General features: G+C 46.9%; 1 protein-coding gene across 4 annotated transcripts in view; it reads left to right on the top strand.

The window, feature by feature from the left end:
- CHD8 (chromodomain helicase DNA binding protein 8) overlaps positions 1 to 17,541 on the top strand; it is a 124,359-nt gene that overhangs the window by 15,448 nt on the left and 91,370 nt on the right. For all 4 annotated transcript variants that reach the window (XM_088469944.1, XM_088469946.1, XM_088469942.1 and 1 more), the window contains exons 4-6: positions 13,755 to 13,860; positions 14,771 to 15,044; positions 15,596 to 15,710. In XM_088469944.1, the coding sequence (XP_088326070.1) occupies positions 13,755 to 13,860; positions 14,771 to 15,044; positions 15,596 to 15,710 (495 nt within the window). The remainder of the gene's footprint in view (positions 1 to 13,754; positions 13,861 to 14,770; positions 15,045 to 15,595; positions 15,711 to 17,541) is intronic.

Below are 17,541 nucleotides of genomic sequence, written 5' to 3'. Positions count from 1 at the left end.
TTGGTCTTCGGAGGTTTTGGGTCAGTCTCCCTGTATACCTCTCCCTCGGGTCAGGTATATGGTGCTCTATATCCTACCAAGCCTTGTGTTTGAGTAGTTGATCCAGAGTCTATTACAACTAAATTACATATGCATTGTATGTGACTGGTAGCTGCTGTGTTGACACTGCCTTTTATTTCTGACTGTCAGTTATAACTACCGTATCACTGTTTTTTCTCCTCATCCCTCTGGTACAGGTGGATGGGGTTTTTTGTTTTGTTTTTTTCTGTGTACTTCATATTTACTAGTATTTGTGAAGGCTGTCACCTTGCATTGCATTGTTACCTTTTATTATGGAATATGCAAAAGCTAAAGGGAAACAGGAGGTTGAGGCATCTGTGCTGGTTTCAGGTAAATCCTGTTTGGTGGGCTTGTCCCCTCAGGACCTTTATACAGGATGGTGGTTGTTCTGTCTGTTATAAAGACCACATCACCAGTAGAGTCTACCAGCCCTAGTACAAGAGCCATCTTGGGTGCCTCCTTGTCCCAGGTGAGGGCGCAGCTAGTGGATCATTTGGCTACTCCTACACTGCCTCCTTTAATGGGATACTCACAACATGATATGTTTGTCTCTCCTATACATCCTTGCTGGTTGGATGTTTATACCCACTCAGGTCAGAGTATGGCAGCTGATACGAACAGACTGATACGAATAGACCGGTAGGCGCTAAAGCGGACGTTAGGTTTTTATGTCTACTCGACATGTAAATTCAGATGCATCATTGGAGGAATTAGATGATGTGCCGAGTTCTTCTTGAGAGTCTAGAACGGTAGAGGAGGACCATCCTTTTACAGTTTATTTCTTTGAGAGCGGTCAAATCAATCCTACGTATACAGGATGATGTGGTGCTCTTCTAGAAAGAAGGCTCCAGTACTTAAACACCAGAATATGGTAAAACCTGAGTTTCCTAAATCCGAGGGGGGAGGGCGGTCCACTCATTGAACTGATGGAAGAGGCATGGAGTAACCCGGATAAACGGAAAGATTAGCATCTTTGTATTCTTTCTCAGCTACTGAATGTACTTAGGCCCGTATTCAATTTGAGGTGAAAATTCCGGATCCGAGATACTTTTTCACCGATGACGTCATTTTCGCCTGTTTTGGTTTTACCCTGCATTCAATTTGAAAGACTTTCAATGGAATGTACTAGGCGAAAACGTTTCGCCTATGAATAGCAGGCGGAATAAAGTGCAGAATTGGGGTTTTGGGGTGCAACGTTGCGGGAACCCCCATGTAGCCTTCAGACAGTCCCCCAAAGGTAAACTGCGTCAAAATGTAAAAAAAAAAAACTTGACACCCCAAAAAATTACTTTGAAAACAGGGGGGGGGGGGGAGTTGGAGTACAAAGTTAATAACTAGCGAAGACTCTGGGAGGGTCCCCAAGTATGCACCAAGTGTTTTTTTGATTGCAGGTGGATTTTTATCACAATTTTTTTTCAACTTCACTTTAGCAACTTTTAAATATGCTGACCCCCATTTTCAAGTACCCCAATTTTGCAGGGATAACTTATTTTCTGGAAAAAATACTCCTGAATACTATTCTGCATCACGTATAGAAAAACGCCATTTAGCAGCTATTGAACCCGTTTAAAAACACCAAATACCTTCAGCAAGCCAAATCAGGGGGTACAATAGGGAACCCCCATGTCAGAGCATCATTTGGGGGGTGTCAGGCTGATTTCCCCAAATCTGACAGTACTTTCTGCCTGTTCAAGTTTCGCCGGGTGCCGTTTTCGCGTACTTTCAAATTGAATACGGGGTAAAGCGTGCATGCGCACGATACTTTTCCGCCTGCAAAACAGGCGAAGTAGGCGGAAACTCCGGGCCGTGAAAAAGTATCGCGGCTCAGCTCAATTTGAATATGGCTCTTAGTTGGAAGTCCCTCCTACCATGGATTCTCAGGTGACACGTAGTGAGGAAAGCTACGTTGCTTATTCCGTCAGCATCTCCTCTTAAAGATCCTACAGATTAGGAAAATTGTAACAGCTGGGGCTTGGGTGTCCAAGGCTAGTAAAGAATGGACAGGGGCATTGGAGGATACTCTACCACACAGGTTCTCAAACTCTGTCCTCAGGACCCCAAACAGTGCATGTTTTCCATGTCTCCACACTGAATCAAGTGAAATAATTAGCTCCACCTGTGGACCTTTTTAAAATGTGTCAGTGAGTAATGATTACACCTGTGCACCTGCTAGGTGACCTACAAAATGTGAACTGTGTGGGGTCCTGAGGACCGAGTTTGAGAACCACTGCTCTACCAGAGAACAGCTGACGTATATCTCCCACATACGAGAATCGGCCCCTATTTGGGAGAAGCTGCAATAGATGCCGGGCTTCTAGAGCAGGGGTGGCCAACCAGTCAGAGGCAAAGAGCCTAAAAATATCTGTAGGTATGTCAGAGCCGAGATCATGCGTACGCCAAAGGGGTATGGCAAGCTAGTCCACTCCCCTGGTATGTTTGTAGGAGCATATGAAAAGCACATTCACACAATCACCGTGGAGGGTAAATATTAAAGGGAAAGAAAAAGCCAGAACAATCTTAAAAAAAACATTGAAAAAATCGGATCCACATAAAATACATTGAAACAAGCCAGATCGACATAAAATACACTGAAAAAGCCACCTCTGCAAAAAAAATACATAAAAAAAAAAAAAAAAGATTCACATACAATCCAACCCCCTCTGGTGTCACTCCAGCACCTTCATGTGTCATTTAAGCCCTCCATGTGTCACACCGGTCTCCCTCGTGTCACTCCAGCAGTCCCTCCATGTATTACTTCGGCAGCCTCCCATATGTCACTCCAGTAGACCCTCGTGTCATAACAGCAGACCCTTATGTGCCACTCCAGCCCCCCATCTTTTCCCGGCCACTCCAGTTGAGCCACCTTCCCCCACACTCCCTCACACTCCACGGGCCTCACCAGCCCCCCTACATCACAAATAAAATGAAAAAACAAATTAAAAACTCACCCAAAGCTCTTGCCCTGTTGTGACTGTCTTTGGCATGTAGGTAGGCTCAGGCATATGCGATTTCGATCTCCTCGTGGCTGCAGGTTCAGTCACAAGTTGAGCTCCGCCTCCTGTTTACGGCATGACATCACCACATCACCCATACATGCCTCTGGAGCAGAGCAGACTGCTGCAACAAAGCAGTATCCTCTGAACAGCTGCGCGCGTATCAGAGGAGGCAGTGTCAGTCAGGGGAGCCACATCAGAACAACGGAAGAGACACATGTGGCTCAAGATACAGGTCAAAGAAGGCTCTGGAATCCCTACTTTGGAAATATACTTTTTGGAGTAGAATTAGATAATATGCTGGCTACTCTAGCAGCTTCATATTCTGCAGGTCTGTCATCAACGGCTACATTAAAGTCTAGGAAGTCTTCGCAGGACCTCCAAACAGGCTAAGAGGTCCTGGTCGGGCCAGACGTCCAGCTGCCAAGCTGGACGACAAACCCTCTGCCTGATGGGGCGGGCCTCCTCCTATTACAGAGTTTGGAATTCTGTTTGGTGTTCCCACAGAAAAGTATGACACTAAGGTTTTAAGTTTTCCCGGGTACTTTATTTTTTTCTAGGCTGGGTTAGACTTGGGTTCCAGAAGAGAATTGCTTTTTTATTTTTCACCGGGTTAGAGCTGTCCTCCATACAGGGGAGAGTTACCTTTTCTAAGGTAGTGTTTCATCATCATGTGAATGAAGAAATTGTGGTTCCAGCTTTTTCTTCAGAACTTTCTGTAGGTGAAATCTACCTGGATATGGTTCGTGCTCTCCATATCTATGTGGAGTGTACAAATTCTGATAGAAAATCAGATGCTTTTTTTTTGTGTTTATATGGTTTTCGTAAACTAGGTTGGCCAGCCAACACAAAACTCTGGCTCGAGGTTACGTATGACTATCTCCCAGGTTTACACTAAGGCTAATCTCCCTGTCCCAAACATGGCGACCGCATATTTTCCTCTGTCTGTGGAACCATCGTGGGCGTTTCATTGTGGTGCCTATGTTGAACATTTGTACAAGGCAACCACCTGGTCTTATGTCCACACTTTTCTTAGGTTCTACACCTTCGATATGTTTGCCTCTCAGGATGCTTCCTTTTGGGCGATGAGTTTTCCTTTCTGCTCAAGAGTATCCCCCACCCTTAGGGGAACTGCTTTAGGACATCCCCCATGGTATCCCTGTGGATCACTGTGGACCCTGAAGATGAAAATAAGAGTTATGGTAGAATTACCATTGATAACTTTTTTTGTTTTCTTCGAAGTCCACAGGGCACCCACCCTGACGCACGCTTCATTGGGTCATTTTTCTTTTGGGCACGGATTCCCTTATTTTTCTGAGAGAGTTTCTGGTGTACGATTGTTCTTCCTTCTCCTCTTTCCTTCTCCTGTCTTGGGCTTATTTACAGAACTGAATGGCTGGGGGTGGGGTATATATGGAGGAGAACCAGAGGCATCCTGGGAGCTGAAAGCTTAACTGTTTGGTGCCTGGATCACTCCAACCACATTAGCTCCATGGTATCCCTGTGGACCATATGGACTTTGAAGATAGTCTACCATAACTATTATTATTCCAATTTCAACTCAGCATAAAATGTATTAACTGCTTAGAAATGATTGATCAATTGACACTTAGGTCAAGAATTCTTTTTTTTTTTTTTGTTACGCAAGTAATACACATAGGTCACATGTAAAGTGGGTAAAAATGTACATATAAGGTCTTAGGTCTTTTCCATGTATGCAACATGCCAGATATGATTTTGGATCACTGAGCGCTTAGCAGCTTCTAGGACATGGGAGATTAATTTAGTGAAGTGTCTCGATGTATCTTGGTTGGGATAAGAATGGAGAAAAGTCCATGGGGCCTTAGGGGCAGGGCTTCCACCATAGAGACACGGATTCTGTGCATTTTGTTCCAAAATACAAAGATCAACTGATAAATTGTTCCATAAAGGTGTGAGAGGAGAAGTTGCGGTACAGTTCAAATTTGAGCAAACAGGTGTACCGAGCCTTCAGTGTGAATCGGAGAGCATGCATAAATGCAAGATTGGTATTTCTACTTCAGGGTCCATAGGGTATCCACAGGATACCTTGGGGTATAGGTGTGACGTCAGTCATCGGGCACCATAGAGTTAAGCTTTCAGCCTCCCAGGATGCACTAGGGTCCCCCTCCTATACCCCGCCCCCGAGCCAAGGCATCTCAGTTTAGTTTGGTGCCCGGCCGGAGCCGGGTGCACCTGTTGGAGTGGGGGCTAAGAAGAGCCCCTGAAGTTTTCTTCATGCAGCTGTGGCTGCACATCTGGAAGTACAGCATGGACAGTCAGTCCTGACGTCCATGCTGTCTTCCCTACACCCCCGCCGGTACCAGAACGCCGGTACCGACCCGGGGATGCTGGTGAGCATCTGGGGTCACAGCTAGCGGTGACCCCAGATGTTCAGGACCATGGCCGGAATCAAGGGGGACAGCAGGTAAGCAGCGGGGTCCCGCGGTGGGACCCCGCTGTTACATGGTCCAGAGTCCCCAGGCAGGGGGCTCCCTGGGGGACTGGCTGCAGCGTGGAGCCAGGTATATAACCTGTGCTTCCACTACCCCCCTGGGACAGCGGACCGCAGCAGAGCGGTAGCGCTGCGGCGTCCCGGGGGTTAAATGCATGCCAGGGGAGCGCGCCTTCCCTGTCTCACAGCCGGCGCCTCCCCCGCTGCACACAGCCCTCTCTGCAACATGCCGACTGGCCCTGTGGCAGCGCTCCTCCCCCAGGCCAGCCTCCTCTCTGCTCCTCGGCGGCCATCTTCAAGAACGCATGGTGAACGCTGCTGGAAGTCTGGATGGAGGCATCGTGGTCTGGGTCCCCCCGCATACCTCTTCTCCGCTGTGGTCAGGTCTGTGTATGCAGCGCTGTGTCCTACCAGACTCTGTGTCTGTGTAGTTGATTTATCAGCGCTGGTTAGTGCAGGAATTGAGTTTCTTTGCATTGTATGTGACTGTGCTAGCGCTGCTGCCTGTACTTTCCATTTCTGACTGTCAGCCTTATTACTGCCCCTGTTCTTTCTGCTAAAGCCCTTGCGGTGCGGTGCTGCAGGGTGGTCTCTCGCCTTTTTAAAGCAATTGGTGAGAGGGGTCACATACTTTCTACCATCATGTCTGAAAGTGACTTTTCTCTCCGGCTACAGTGTACTACTTGTGAAGTACCTTTAGCGGAGGGTGAGGGTAGCGCGGAGGGCCTCTGCCGGCAGTGTTTGTCGTTGGCGCGGCCTATTACGGTTACAGCTCCGGTACAGGAGCCGCCCTGGGCTTGTTTCGCTCAGGCGCTTACAACCTTAGTGGGCCAGTTAGCTCCGCAGCCCGCCTTTACGCAGATGGGTTTGTCCCAGCAATCAGTGGTGTCGTCACCCATGCAGGGTTTCCCAAGACAATTGGTGGTACCCTGCAGTCTCCCTATTTCCCCTCTCCCGGTTTCTCAGGAGCCGGCGTGGGTTAACGCCCTGACGAGTTCTGTACAGCACTTGTCGGATGTGTTGCAAGGGGAGTCTGTGATGCGGCCACATAAACGGCCGGTGGCGTCTGTCGGCTCCTTATGAGGATGACGAAGGGATGTCTGATGATGGGGAGATTCTGGATCCTTACGATCAGGAACCTCTCCATACTAAGGACGCAGACGCTAGGTCCAAGGTGTATATTCCTGGACAGCCTTGGTGATTGAGGACGAAGTTCCCCCAGCGGCGAAATCTAAGTATGCCTTTTTTAAGGATGTGAAGGGTGACTCCACAGTCTTTCCTCTTTCGGGTCAGTTGGTGGACCATTTAGAGGAGGCGTGGAAACAGCCTGGCAAGCGATACCAGCCGCAGAGGCGTCTGGCGGTGGCTTATCCGTTCGCGGATAATTATTTTGCTAAGTGGGAATCCCCTCCACAGGTGGTTTCTCATGTGACACGTCTTGTCCGTAGTGCCACATTACCAATGCCATCCATGTCCTCCCTTAAGGATGCTACGGACCGCAAGGTAGAGATCTGCCTGAAGTCCGCTTATTCCCTTGCGGGGGGGGCAGCGTGGCCGGCTATGGCCATTTGCCAGAGCTATGGAACGCTGGGCGGATTCGTTAGAGGCGTCCTTCGATTCCGACTGTCCGGCTGAACAGGCGGAGTTGATTGGTAATCTCCGTGATTCGGCCACTTATATCAACGAGGCGGCCTTAGACATTAGTACCCTGGCGTCTCGAATTTCTTCAGCAGCGGTGGCTGCTCGTCGCACCTTGTGGTTGCGATCCTGGAAGGCGGACGCTGAATCCAAAAAGGGTTTGGAGGCGTTGCCCTTTAACGGAGAAGTTCTCTTCGGTCCAGATCTGGACAAGATTGTAGCCAAACTGGCAGCAGCCAAATCGGCATGTCTCCCGTCGGCCGCTGTCCCTTCTGGTTCAGGACCATCGTCCTTTTGGTCTTATAGGGCACAGGGCAGGCCCAAACCAGAGTCTTTTCCCCGACAGGCTGGTCCCAAGAAATCGGCCAAGCCCCGGAAGCAGACCTGGAGTACCAGACGTCCGGCCCCTAAGCCAGATGACAAGCCTGCGGCCTGACGGCCCGGGCCTCCCTTTGGGGGATCCCAAAGTGGGAGGCCGCCTGCTGCAGTTCGCCCGGTGTTGGTCGGTCACCACGACAGACACTTGGGTTCTCGAGGTGGTCTCCCACGGGTATGCCCTCTCTTTCCGGCACAGACCCCCGGCTCGATTTTTCACCATGGGTCTACCATCAGACCGGAACAAGGCCACGGAGCTGCGGAAGGTCTTGCACACTATGCTCCAGGCTGGAGTTATAGTGCCTGTTCCATTCTCCCAGAGGGGCCAGGGTTTCTATTCCAATCTCTTTTTGGTGCAGAAACCCAATGGGTCGTATCGTCCGATTCTCCACCTCAGGGCTCTCAAGTCTTTGCGGGTGCCGAAGTTTCGGATGGAGACCCTACGGTCCATCATTCTGGCGCTGGAACCTGGGGACTACATGGTGTCATTGGACATACAGGACGCTTACCTGCATGTCCCTATTCTTTTGCGCCATCAGCGGTTCCTCAGGTTTGCAATCCGCAGCGACCACTTTCAGTTCCGGGCGTTACCTTTTTGGCCTGGCGACGGCACCACGGGTTTTCACCAAGGTGATGGCAGTCATGGCGGCTTCCCTGCGGCTGCAGGGGGTCCGCATGTTGCCGTACTTGGACGACCTTCTATTAGTGGCAGGATCTCCGGAGCTCCTTCTGCGCCTCTTGGACCTGACCATTGCGCTACTGCAACGGCACGGCTGGTTAATAAACTGGCAGAAGTCCACTCTAATCCCGTCTCGGCGGATTCTGCACCTCGGAGCCTTATTGGACTCGGGACAGCAAAGGATCTTTGTGACGGGGGAAAAGATCTCTGCTTTACAGTCGAGGGTGCGCAGTTGTCTGCACAGCCGCCGGGTGTCTCTACACACGGCGATGAGGTTACTGGGCTCCATGGTGTCGGTGTTCGACATGGTGGAATACGCCCAGTTTCACTCCAGACCTCTGCAGCACCTGATCCTGTCCAAGTGGAACGGGCTGCCTCAGTCTCTAAAATCCCAGACGATAGTGCTCACCCCGTAGGTTCGCCTGTCCCTTGCCTGGTGGTTGCAGACGACCCATCTCAGCAAGGGAGGTCCGTTCTGGGTACCAATTTGGGTCCTGTTGACAACGGACGCCAGTCTTCGGGGCTGGGGAGCAGTTTCGGGTCCACACTTGTTCCAGGGCAGGTGGACTCCGACAGAAGCGGAGCTTCCAATAAATATCTTGGAACTCCGAGCGGTCTTCAGTGCCCTCCAGCAGGCACATCGGGTTCTCCAGGGTCGCCCAGTGCAGGTCCAGTCGGACAAGGCTACCACCGTGGCCTACATAAACCGGCAAGGAGGAACCCGAAGTCGGGCGGCTCTCGTAGAGGTGTCTCGGATCCTGGTATGGGCGGAGCGCAATCTTCCGGCCACATCAGCTGTCTTCATCCCGGGAGTGCTAAATTGGGAGGCGGACTTTCAGTCGCCAGGACGTTCATCTGGGGGAATGGTCCCTGCACCCGGACGTTTTTCAACTGCTGGTGGACAAGTGTGGTCTTCCAGAGATCGACCTCATGGCGTCCCGGCACAACAACAAGTTGCCGGTGTACGGGTCTCGCACAAGAGACGAAAAGGCGTCTCTGGTGGATGCTCTGTCCGTCCGGTGGACGTTCCGGTTCGCTTACCTGTTTCCTCCGGTTTCCCTTCTTCCACGGGTAATCCGGAAATTCAAACAGAAAGGAGGGACGCTCCTGTTGATAGCTCCCGCGTGGCCCAGACGGCACTGGTTCTCTGACCTTCAGGGTCTGTCCGTGGAGAGGTTATGCACCGCGGGAGCTTCGTCTGTCTCGGATACTCGCCTTCCTACAAGCGGGACTAGATCATGGGCTTCGCCTTGCTTCTTTGAAGGTACAGGTTTCGGCCCTGTCTGTCTGGTTTCACCGTAGGATTGCTACAATCCCGGATGTGCGCACCTTTATGCAAGGTGTTCTCCGCATTCAGCCACCCTTTGTTCCACCTGTGGCGCCTTGGGATTTGGCTGTGGTCCTGAGGGCTCTCCAGGGACCGCCGTTTGAACCACTGTGCTCAGTGGATCTTAAATGGCTAACGGCTAAGAATGTTTTCCTTCTGGCCATAGCTTCGGCCAGACGTGTTTCTGATTTAGGGGCTCTTTCTTGTAGACCACCTTTCTTGTTTTTCATGGGAACAGGGCAGTGCTCCGCACTCGTCCTGAATTTCTTCCCAAAGTTGTTTCCCAGTTTCATGTTAACGAGGAAATAGTTGTTCCGGCCTTTAACTCACCTGGCCTTTCAGTGGGTGAGGCCACTTTGGATGTTGTGCGGGCCTTAAGGACTTAAGTTGACCGCACTTCTTCGTTTAGGAAGTCGGACGCCTTGTTTGTCCTCTATGGCTACCGTAAAAAGGGTTGGCCTGCTTCAAAGCATCCATATGGCTATTTCTGAAGCTTATCTTCATGAAGGTCTGCCGGTTTCTCCTTCTCTGAAGGCTCATTCCACTAGGTCTGTGGGTCCTTCGTGGGCAGCTCGACGTGGTGCCTCTGCAGTCCAGATCTGCACGGCTGCTACGTGGTCCTCTGTCCATACCTTCGTGAGGTATTACAGGTTTGACACCTTCGCCTCTCAGGATGCTTCCTTCGGGCGGCGGATTCTCCTTTCAGCACAGGAGCGTCCCCACCCTTAAAGGATACTGCTTTGGGACATCCCCCAAGGTATCCTGTGGATACCCTATGGACCCTGAAGTAGAAAATATGAGATATGGTAAGAACTTACCTTTGTTATCTCTATTTCTACGAAGTCCATAGGGTTCCACAGGACTCCCGCCCTGTCGCACCTGTGCTGCAGATGGGCTTTGCTCTGGTCACCGGTTTTTCCGTCTCCCTCTGGTGAGAATGTGATTCTTGTGTGTATCCACATCTTCTTTCTCTCTCTTCCTTCTCCTCCTCCTCCGGCCTATGGCTTGGTACAAAACTGAGATGCCTTGGCTCGGGGGCGGGGTATAGGAGGGGGGGACCCTAGTGCATCCTGGGAGGCTGAAAGCTTAACTCTATGGTGCCCGATGACTGACGTCACACCTATACCCCAAGGTATCCTGTGGAACCCTATGGACTTCATAGAAATAGAGATAACAAAGGTAAGTTCTTACCATATCTCATATTGTTTCCTTGAACGAAGTATCCCCCACACCAGTGGTTCCTAAACTTTTTTTGTTTCATGGCGTCCGGAGTATCTGATTCACACAGACTGAAGCCCAGCCATAGTTGGAATGTTGAGGACAGGTAAGGAGGCTCTCTGCTTGCATGGAGCCCAATTCTAGCGGCTGCTCACTTCCTGTCAGGAAGGCGGCCGGCGGTGCTGGCAATGGGGTCCCGGTTGTCTCCGCACCCCCATTAGATCACCAGGGAAGCGGGCTGTAACAGGAGACGCTGTTCTGAGCGGTGCACATTCCCTGGGGTTGACCAGTTGGGGAGGCCAGCTTGTCCTGTTAGCTCCTCCCCCATCCCTTGACACGTCCCATGATCTAGGATACCCACCACAGGGCTGCTCCTACTTCTCTCTCTACTCCCCTCTGCAGATGCCGGATGGCCGTTTCCGTATTGCCTGCCTTGCACAGAGAGAGACACTGGCCCCTATACCTCACAACCCAGTGTAACGTTATGGTATCTGGCTCCTTTCCCCCTTCTCTTGATTGTTGAGCACTCATTGCCAATTATTTGCATTATCTTGCATTGAATGTTGTGGGGGGTTTTTTTCTGTGTGCCTGCATTTAGATAGTACTTTACCTGTGACTATTCTCTACACTGTTTTAACATTGCTTATTCTTTCAGGTGTGGGACGATCACTACTAATTCTGAGCATTGCTGTTTGGGCTTTCTTGTGGTCTTTTCTGTCTCTTTTCTGAATGGGTGACTGTGTGATTGAGGGGTGTATGTGCCGTTCTTCCTTCTCACTTTCCTTGGGTTGGAGAGGGATCATGTACTGCTGGGTAAAAAAGATTAACTAGTTGGTTGCCAGACTCCTCTGCTCCACTCTATACCTACGGTTCCCATGGCTCCCCATGGACTCCCAGAGAAAAGCATTTAACATGTAAGGACATAAATCCTCCCCCGGCCCCCACCCAATGCATTATTACTGTTTCAGTGTGCTAAATAGAAATTACCTACCCCTTCATTAAATTCCTTTCCCATTTTCAAATGGGATTGGTATGGTTTACCGCCGGACGGCACCAGTGAAGATCCAGACAGCAGCTAAGGTAAGTATAAACTAACCTAACCCTCCCGGGGGCTGCCTAACCCTAAGTCGCCCCCCACCACCACCAGGCCGGTCCGCCCCTGTGCCTGGCTTGCCATCGGTCGGGATTTTGACGCCTGTCATTAGACCCATGCCGGGATTAGGCCATCGGCATCCCAACTGCATACCTTTTCAAACATATGTTTTTGACCAAAGAGCAAACACTCCACTATTTACACTTCACAAGCCTTAAGAAGGTGATCCCTATCATCTGAAAGGTGTAGCAATTCTTAGAATGAACACAATGAGATGATGATTTCTCACAGGGTATAATGATAGCTATCACCCAATTGAATGGGGCAGCAGCTGTTGCGCATGTAGAAATAGTATTAGCCACTGTTGCACCTAGACAAATGACAAAAGGCCGCTGAAAAGGCAAAACCTGGTGTTGCAACATAATGAAGGTGTTTTGTCATGGTAATAAAGATGGAGAAGCAGTGCTTTCAGTGATAAATCATGGCTATGGACTTGCATATTAATATATGCACTATTGGTTAAAAGTTTTAGAACACCACAGTTTTTATTGAATTTTATGCAGTTTAATGTCTCCGTGTACTCAGAAATTACATCACAGATCAAATAATTAGAGAAAGTGAAGTTCCATCTAACCTTTTGACTGCTTCAAATAGCCACCTTATTCAGATGTAACAGCAGAACACATTGCTGGCATTCTTTCTACAGTGTAATTCAAATATTGTTCAGAAAGTTCTTCCTAACATTGTTGCAGAAGTTTTTACAAATGTGTTACACTTTTAGGCTGCTTTACTTTCACCCTTCTGTCCATTTCAACCCAAATCAGCTGTTCATTAGGGATAAGGGGTCTATTTACTAAGCAGTGTTAGACAACAGAGTGAAAAGTGATAAGGTGCCAGCCAATCAGCTCCCAACTGTCAGTGTTCAAACACAGCCTGTGAGATGGCAGTTGGGAGCTGATTGGCTGGCACCTTATCACTTTCTAATCACTTTTCACTCTGTCTCCTAACACTGCTTAGTAAATAGACCCCTAAGTCTGGAGACTGTACCCGCCATTCAATGATTTGCAGCCTACAATCTTTTTATGTTTCTGGAGGTAGTTCTGACATAGAGGTATGTTTTGTTTCATTATCTTGCTTTAGGAGGAACCCTTGACCAAGTAGGTGTAGACTATAGGGTATTGCATGGTGCTGATAAATGCTGTGGTAGCCCTTTTTCAGGGTGCAGGTCACTCAGTGCAAGTCGCTGACTCAGGATTCAGCAGTAGAGCCCCAGAATATCACGCTTCTTTCTCCGTGTTTGACAGTTGGTCTCACAACAGTTAGCGTATTAAGCTGCGGCTTGTGAATTTAAAAGGGACAGTGCTTAACCAAGCCAGGGTGCACCATCTTTGCTGTCGCTTAGTATATAAACCCCACAACCTCACACACTGAAGAACAATTTTTTTGCCTACTCCTATGGCGTATAAAAACGAGCTAATTTAAACCTTTCTTTTTCTTTATTTTATTTTTTTTTTACCTCTAGCAGTTTACGGCTGATCTTTTACACCATTTCAAGTTATTCACTAGACTTAAATTACTGAAATTTCAATAAAAACTGGATGGATTATGTTTAGCTAATAATTACCTATTCCTTTTTTCTTTTTTTCTTTTTTTCCTGATCACTATAAGAAAAAAATGCTTATCTGATTGATTGTATAGGAATATGGATAACAAATATGGTTCAGGTAATAGTTACAGCACTTAGAAAGCAGGAGTAGACATTTTACTCTGGAAGACCTGAGCAACTATGGAATGTGAATTAAACTATGATTGGATGCTTTGGTACATAAATAATTTTTTACCAAAGTTACTAATCTCTTACATTTGTCACCAGTGTGTGTGTGTGTTTTTTCTTCCAGGCTGGCTCCTCGCAGGGTACCACACAAAGTCTGTCAGTTGTAAAAGTTTTAAATGCAAGTGAAGTGGCGAGTCTGACGGCTAGCCAGTCCTTGGTGAAGGTTGGAGGTATGCTATACAAGACTTTCCCATTCTAAAATCTCCAATTTGATTGCATTTGAAGCTACTATTTAAAGTTTGAGCAATTGGCTTAATGTTTAGCGTCTATAAAAATACCTATATTCTTCCTAAAGCTGGGCACCCATTATACCAGACGTAACCCCAGAGGCAGTTCTCCAGGCACCCCAACAGTTTAGGCTTTAGAGAGATTCAAATTGACTGAGGTACTAATTAAGTCACTTGTGGTCAAGCATGATTATCCTTAAAACCTGTACTGTTGGGGTGCCTTGATACACGATACAATTCTCGGGCCGACCTGGCAGTTATTGGATTGTTGGCCCAAGAACTGTTTAGTTGGTTGCGCTGCACTAGGGCCCGATAGTCGGTAGAAAAACAGTCAGACCTGTGACCAACATAGTGTACTGTACACGCTATGTCAGAATGGCATAATTTGGAATTTGTAGTGTGTTTGGAGATCGGCCTGATTTTGCATATAAAAAGTCACCTCAGCGATTTGATGTTCAGTTGATTGTTTGAAACAAAGCAATTATTGCGTAGTGTTTACGCTTCACATCCTAGAATTTGTCTAGTCGTTGGTGAATCTGTCAGGTGTGTACCTAGAACATCGGTTAGAATTATTGACTTTTTAATTTTTTTTTTTATTAAACTTCAATCTTTGTTTGCTATTTACATTGCAGTATTAAATGCCTAATATCCAGTGTACAACAGGCATTACTTAAGCTGCATTGTAAATTAAAAGATGCACGAATATTTGTTTTTTTTCACTGCTTTTGATCGCTTATCCCCATCTTTAAAAGGGCATATATGATTTTCGTGTTGTGAGAGATGGTCCTCAAATTCACACTGCATATTCTAGTAAAGTTACCTTCAAATCACTGTATCCTATTGTCCATGGCAGGCGAATCTCGGAAGATGGATAATCAGAAAAAACAGGAAAAAGCCAACCGCATTGTGGCTGAAGCCATTGCCAGGGCTCGAGCCCGCGGGGAGCAGAACATTCCCCGTGTCCTTAATGAGGACGAACTGCCGAGTGTCAATGCTGAGGATGATGATGGAAGTAGAAAAAAGAGGAAAAAAAAGAAGGGCGACTCTGGTGATGGATCTATTAACGACAAGTCCAAAAAATCCAAAGGGAGTGGCAGCTCAAAGTCGAAGAGCAAATCAAAGCCTAGGTGAGGGGAGTTAAAGAGCTTAAAACGAATGTGCACCAAAATAAAATATGGGAATTCCCTAATACCTGTGATATTTAAAATTGTAAGCTCTATATGTGCAGTCAATTTTATTCAGTGGCCAAAGAATGTGAATTAAAATTAACTTTTAATTCCTGTAAATGAAGAGACAGCCTTGTTTATAGTTTTAAATAAATTAGGAGAATACAAAGATAAATTCACAGAACACAAACCTTCAACAGCCATCAAAGCAGACACTCAAAATGGCCTAAAACTCACATATTATTTTTTTTTATATATTCTGGCTAAAACCTAAGAATACAGTCAAATAGTGACCGGTTTTGGTTTGTCTCAAGCCTAATATAAAATAAAGATTTTAATTTAAATCCAGATGTCCATACTTTCTTCCTTCTACATCTGCTTTGTTGGTTACTGAATATTATACTTTTAATTAATGTACCTGTAGTTATAGATAACTGGATAAAATCATTCTATGATGTACAGAAACTTGTCATTTCCTATACATATGAATGTCTGTTTTGGAATGATTTTAGTACAATCACACCCATTGTCGGGAAGAAGAGGAAACGAAACCCATCCTCTGATAACTCTGATGCTGAAGTGGTGCCATCTCAAGCTTCTCCAGGAGAGGATGAAGATAGTGTTCAGGTATTATACTTATTAAATCAAAATGCTACAGTAGTTGTCCTCTGTAATTTGTATTTCCTGGTGTACTTTTATGAGTGGGTATAAAATGAGATGTGAACACTGCAGTGTTTCCTCATAGTTAAACATCCTGTGTAGATTTAAACTGCATTTACTAGGTACTGTTCAAAACAATTTTTGACATTCTCCCTTACTTGGAACTTCTCGATGATATTTTAGCCTTTGTATTTTATAATGTTGAAAAGCCACTGTGCTGCTTGTCTGTGTAAGGAAAGTTTCTATTTTATTTTCATGGTTTATTTTGCACATGGTTTATAATATTTTAAGCATTTTTCAGTCACCTACACTTAATTATTCAGCCTGGGTTACTGTGAAATCTAATGATGGTAAAGAGAAATCTTTCCCAGACTTGAGGGCAGATTTACTAAAGCTTCTAAAACAGACAAGTGGTGGTGGTGGTTCCTATAGCAACCAATCAGATTCTGTTAATCATTTCTCCATTGCGTTCTAGAAAATGATAAACAGAATCTGATTGGTTGCTATGGACGACATCACCACTTGTCTGGTTGAAAAAGCTTTTGTAAATCTACCCCTTGGAGGCTATGGTGTTTACCATCTGTCAAAAAGAACTGTTGATTTGTGACTAACGTAAAACCACAGGGTGGAAAATGTTTGGATGGAGATGGAATAATCATCATTGGCCACTAAATTTGGTACTCCTGTACACTAGCTTTTTAAGAAACATATAAGCAACCAATTGTGGCAGTATTTCAATGCATAATAACAGCAAATATAGTCAGGAGGTTCCATTGTTTTCCTGACCAATCACTGGAATTGGGAAACAAATGTGATCTAAGTGACCATGGTATGATTGTTATCACCAGTTTGGGTGGATTCAGTATCTCAGAATCTGCTGATCTCCTGGGATTCACTCAACAGTCTCTAGAGTTTGCAAAGTATAGTGTACAAAACAAAAAGCATACAGTGAGTGACACTTCTCTTTGCAGTAACTCATGGCTAATAAGGAAGGACAGGAGAATGGCCATACTGGTTCAAGCTGACAGGCGTGCCATAATACCACAAATAAAAACGTGTTACAGTATTGCTATGCATAAGAACCTCTCAGAATGCACAGCATATACTACCTTGAAGTGGTTGGGCTACAGAAGCAGAAGATCACACCAGAGTCCACTCTAATCAATTATAACCGCCTACAGTAGGCACAGGTTTGCCAAACTGCACAGCTAAAGATCGTAAAAAACATTGTCTAGTGTGACCAATCTTTCTGCTGTGATGGGGTCAGAATTTCGAGTAACCAATCTGGGTCTCCTACCCAGTGCTAGAAAGATGTATCTAATAAATTGGCCACAGAGTATATGTTTAACAGACCTCAAGAGAGGGATTTGGATAAGATACATGTTTAAATGCATATTTAGGTCCACCTTTAGACCATGATCTACGCTACATGCGTGGGTTTGTTTTGCAGAAATATCAGCTGGATCTCTTTAGTGGAAAGTATACTGTCAGGTTGCGGTCTGGGATCGGCTGTTACTCACCACAGCGCCGACTTCACCTGATCTCCCGAGCGGTCAGACGCCAGGTGCAACGGCGAGTAACGCGCTGAGAATTACTCCTGGGGTCTGTTAGGACTACCAGGGATTGCTCTGTGACTTGGTTCTTGCAGTTGCCGTCATGGTCACAGCCATGACAGTCTGTGTCACCTGACTACCTTTTTCCCTGTGGTAGCGTTGTTAGCTGTTGGCTGACATGGTCCTCCAATGGTCTGCTACCTTAGGGTATTTAGCCAGGTTCCGTGTAATAGGAAGTTGCCTGA

This window comes from Taudactylus pleione, unplaced genomic scaffold (assembly GCF_031769625.1).
Source record: "Taudactylus pleione unplaced genomic scaffold, aTauple2 ptg000095l, whole genome shotgun sequence".
Taxonomy (NCBI): domain Eukaryota; kingdom Metazoa; phylum Chordata; class Amphibia; order Anura; family Myobatrachidae; genus Taudactylus; species Taudactylus pleione.
The sequence above is the reverse complement of the archived record's forward strand: the minus strand, read 5'-3'. Positions and strand labels throughout refer to the sequence as shown.